Source organism: Nanorana parkeri, unplaced genomic scaffold (genome assembly GCF_000935625.1).
Source record: "Nanorana parkeri isolate BGI_ZX_2015 unplaced genomic scaffold, ASM93562v1 scaffold1084, whole genome shotgun sequence".
NCBI lineage: Eukaryota > Metazoa > Chordata > Amphibia > Anura > Dicroglossidae > Nanorana > Nanorana parkeri.
In genome coordinates, this window is record NW_017307352.1 from 101586 (window position 1) to 106273 (window position 4688).

Here is a 4688-nt window from a genome sequence, read left to right on the forward strand (position 1 = left end):
AGGTGAGGGGAGCAGCGTGAAGCATGTAGGGCCCAGGACAGGAGGAAGAGGTCCCGGGACTGACATTAGCGGTTACCGGGATAATAAATATCCTGGTAATCAGCGGTTACCAGGGGCCCCTTCCTCCTGTTCTGGGCCCCCTCCAAGTGGCGGAACTCCAGGGCCCGGTCGTGGCCGCGACCTCTGCGACCCTGGTAGTTCCGCCACTGGATGGCTGACTGACTTCATGTGTGTGGGCGCACTGTGCAGCTATAGCTATCTATATCTTACAACAAGGTGGACTTGTTAAATGGAATGCTCATTGTTTCATACATTGTGACAAGAGGGCAAAAGTAAGGGTCGGATATGGGTCCAGCTAAAACTACCGTATATACTCGAGTATAAGCCGAGATTTTCAGCCCATTTTTTTGGGTGAAAAGTGCCCCCCTCGGCTTATACTCGAGTCAGCGCCAGCGCGTCATCTTACTTACCTCGCCGAGCGTCGCGTCACTGCTGCTCCGGTGTGCGGCACTCCGTGCGGGGTCATCTGGCAGTCTCCGGGTCCTAATTTAGGTGGCCGGAGACTGCCAGATGACCCCGCTCGGAGCGCCGCACACCGGAGCAGCAGCGACGCTCGGCGAGGTAAGTAAGAAGAAAAAAAAACCCCCCGCAGCGGCCAGTCAGGCAGGGGAGCAGGGATGAGTCAGCGGCGCGCTGATCAGGCGAGAGGAGCTCCAGGTGGGGTTGTAATTTAGCGGGCAGGCACCTCTAAGCCAGCTAAATTAGGACCCCACCTGGAGCTCCTCCCACTGGACCAGCGCGCCGCTGACTCGTCCCTGCTCTCTCCGTGATGTGATGATCCGATCACCGGCACACAGTGAGTGAGGGGAGGGGGGGGGGGGGGGTAGAGAGAGAGATTAATTAAGCAATTATATATGTATTGTCTGCACTGTATTAGCAGTATATACTCTATATAGAGTATATACTGCTAATACAGTGCAGACAATACATTTACAATTATACTAACATGAATGTATTAAATGATCTGTATGTAGCCCTGTACTATGGATCATTTAACCCATTCATGTTAGCAGAGGATCATTGTAAATGTATTGTTGCAGGCACTCTATATGTACATGTACTATATACTACATATAGAGTGCACTGAACAATAGATTTACAATTATCCTCTGCTAATATGAATGGGTTAAATGATCCGTAGTACATGATATGTAGCCCTGTACCCCCTTTTCCACTTACAGAGCTAGGTTATTTTTCTTTTAAATAAATATTAATGTCATTTTATTGGTATCTATCTACCAGTAGCTGCCTCATTTCCCTCCCTCGGCTTATATTCGGGTCAATACTTTTTCCCAGTTTTTTTTGCTAAAATTAGGTACCTCGGCTTATATTCGGGACGGCTTATACTCGAGTATATACGGTATTTTAGTTTTGGGTGGACACTGGGGGAGGTAGTTATTTGCTGTAAAGTATTTGTACCCTGTTGTGCTTCAGAATTATGCACAATCTGTCACCATTGCTTCACTTTACTTACATCTCATAATTGTTCTTAAATAAACTTGCAAGATTTGTATACAGAATTGCTGGTCATGACTAAGGCCTTTTTTAAATTTTTTGCACCCATGTTATATTCCACATTTTAGGCTGAAAATTACTTAAAACCCCCAAACATTATATATTTTCTGAAAGCCAAGACCCTATAATATAAAATGGTGGCAGCTCCAAATTTTTATGTTGCACGATATTGGCGCAACTCCTTATCAAACCCCTAAATTTAGTGAAAAATGAACTTAAATGCCCCAAAACACAATAAAATACAATTTTTTTAAATAAAATATAAAAGATGAGGTTACAACGAGTAAATAGATGCCCAGGTTAAAAATTGCATGCGTCCATGAAACGGTGACAAATTTCAGTACCCCAAAAAGTCCATAGACAACGCTTTAAAAGCCCCCACAGGTCATCCGTTTTTGAGATACCCAAAAATACTGGCCCTAGAATTATTGCTTTCACTCCGGCGTGCACGGCGATACCAAACATGTGTAGTGCGTTTGTCGTTTTCATACGTAGTCACACCCGACGCGTGTTTACGTGAAGACGCGCATGCTCGCAGGGACGTGGTACTTTAAAAAAAATTTTTACATTATTTTTACATTTATTGTATTTAATGTTAATTTGTAAAAACTGTTTTTTTTCTAAAACTTTACTTTAATTGCTATCACATACGGGGGCTTACAAGTCGGGGGGACTTGTAAGCCCCCGTATGTGATAGCAGATGGCCCCACCCATGTTATAGCAGATGGTGGTGACAGGTACTCTTTAAGGTGGTGCTTCCCGCCAGCATCAAAGAAGCCGGTCCCAGGCCCATAGGGGGGGGCAACGGAGCCCGGGAAACACGGCGATCTGGCGGCAGCTGAGCCTCCAGAATCACTTCTACTGTAAAACCGACAGTCGGCTTTACAAGTTTAAACAGAGTCTCGGCAGCAAAAGCCGCCGGGAGTCTGTTTAAACAGCCCGGATGCCAGTGACGTACACTGTACGTCGCTGGTCGTGAAGGGGTTAAATAGACTTTTACTTGGAGCCTGCTGAATATTTTTACTATGTATGTTTTGAAAATACTCATGAAAATGTGCAGTGGGTAGGTACCAATTAAAAGTGTTTTATAAAACATGCTTTTTATCCATATGGTGTCAAACAACAAAAATCGGTATTGCTTAAGGTAAAGGGTTGCTTTAGGAAGGATATGGCTGGTATATTTTTTCAAACCTTTGTGTGTGTCCCCAGAAAAAAAATGATCTACGGCCTTGGGGGGCTCAGCTACCTAGTGACTCTCCTCTGAGCACTGAAGCTTCTGCCCTGACACAGAATACTGTCAAAATATTTTGTTAAGGAGTCTATGGAGGCATGTTTGCTTCCCGGTATGGGGAATGTCACTGACTTGACAAAAGTGTCCCAATTGCTGCACATTGTTAACAGGATCAGAACTTAAGTCAGCCTCCGTTTTGAGACAGTGTGATTTGGGGTTTCCTGATTAATTTTAATGAATGGGAAACCTGGAAAACTTTCATTTTTTTGCCTGTTGTAAGGTGGCTGACTGCCTTTTAGCTAGAGTTAGCAATGATCAGTTCAGCCTTTTGCAGCTCTCGGGAGATAACTTGCATAATCTTGGTCACAGACATACTGGAGGCACGATGGATGACAGTTCATTTTTTGTAGCATGCCAACTTGTTTCGTAACATACAGGGAAATGTTTTTACAACTGGCCAACTCAGACGTCATACATCATCTGCTGGGGATAAATGCAACTTCTTGGCTGATCATTAGGGAAAAAGGCTTTCCTACATGCTTTAATTAAAGTAGGTATGCTAAAAAAACACCATCCAATTATCAACCAATGTACCACCAAGGTGTCCCTGTTGCAGCCATTCTGCTCCCTCCCACCTACCTTTGGTGCAGTCGGTAACTCAGCTTAGTCTGTCCTTCAACACACATCAATTTTGACATGCATGTATATTTGCGTGTATCTATCTATGTGTCTTTACCTAGATTTGTTCTGAGTTCTTTAATATTGTAGACTATCAGACCAACTTTTAGGGGCTGGTGTGACTGGGTGAATGCCATTGGTACAGCATTACAGTGACTAGATGGTGCTGAGGAGCATAGGCATTTCCTGTGCTCCTCTAGCTTCCTCTGGCGGTGGTAATGCCATGCAAATGGCATACGCTGCGCGGAGACAATATATCATCCCCTATAACTCATAAACAGACTATACTATAGGTAACACTTCTGTTTGACTATTGAGCCAAGCTGCTTCATACAGCTCTATATATTTACAATGAATCTCTGCCAAAATGTTGTTTTTTGGGGATCTTAGGGATAACTTTTTAGGCGTTAGTTTTTGCTAATACATTTGCACAATTGGTGTTTCTTTTCTCAAAATATAGGTTGCATGAACAACCTTTCATTTCAAGAGCCACAATGCTAAATGCTTCAGCAGTGATTACATTAAAACCAAGCACATTTTTTAAAAGGAGTCTGTAACTTCAAAAAATATAGTCTTTCTGAAGGATTTGTCTGTGCACGATCTGCTCAGTGAACTCTCCATTTCCTGTTTATTCTCTGTACTGTTGTACTGACATTCTTTAAATGATAGCAAATGAAAGTGCTACCTGACCATAAAAAAGAAAAGCTACCAGCCAAAGACTGTTCTGGCAAAAGAAGTGAAGAGTTACTTACTATTGCTTGCTGGTGTGCTGTCGGCAGAAATTACCAGTGTAGTATCTCCAGCTGACTTAGTGCCAAAGGTTTTTATAGAAAGCAAAGTTTGCTGAGTCATAGTGATTTTACTAACCAAGAGCAAGACGGGAGGAACACAGACAATCCTCACGTATGAATGTAGGCCATGCACTGGTTTTTCCAGTTTTAGAGTAAAAGAAAATAAGATCGGAATAGTAACTATTAAGTGTGAATGATTTTATAAAAGAACATCTAACTATTCTTAGATGTTAGATGTTCTTTTATAAAAAAAAAAAAATCACACTGAATGCAGGAGCTCCAACAAATGAAATAAGTCAGTGAATTGCTAAAGTTATTAAATAATTGATGCAATGTTGATGAAGTGAGGATAGTTACATAGGATGTTTACTAAATCACTAAACTCAGGAGTTAAATCTTAAAAATGCGGGCTT

At 42.4% G+C, this 4688-nt stretch overlaps 1 protein-coding gene across 1 annotated transcript in view; it reads right to left on the reverse strand.

Moving 5' to 3' along the window:
* Positions 1–4299, reverse strand: part of LOC108796240 (glutathione S-transferase P 1-like) — a 14175-nt gene extending 9876 nt beyond the window's left edge. The window contains exon 1 of the mRNA XM_018567698.1: positions 4237–4299. Coding sequence (XP_018423200.1) covers position 4237 — 1 coding nt within the window. The 5' untranslated portion in view covers positions 4238–4299. The remainder of the gene's footprint in view (positions 1–4236) is intronic.
* Positions 4300–4688: the final 389 nt, after the last annotated feature.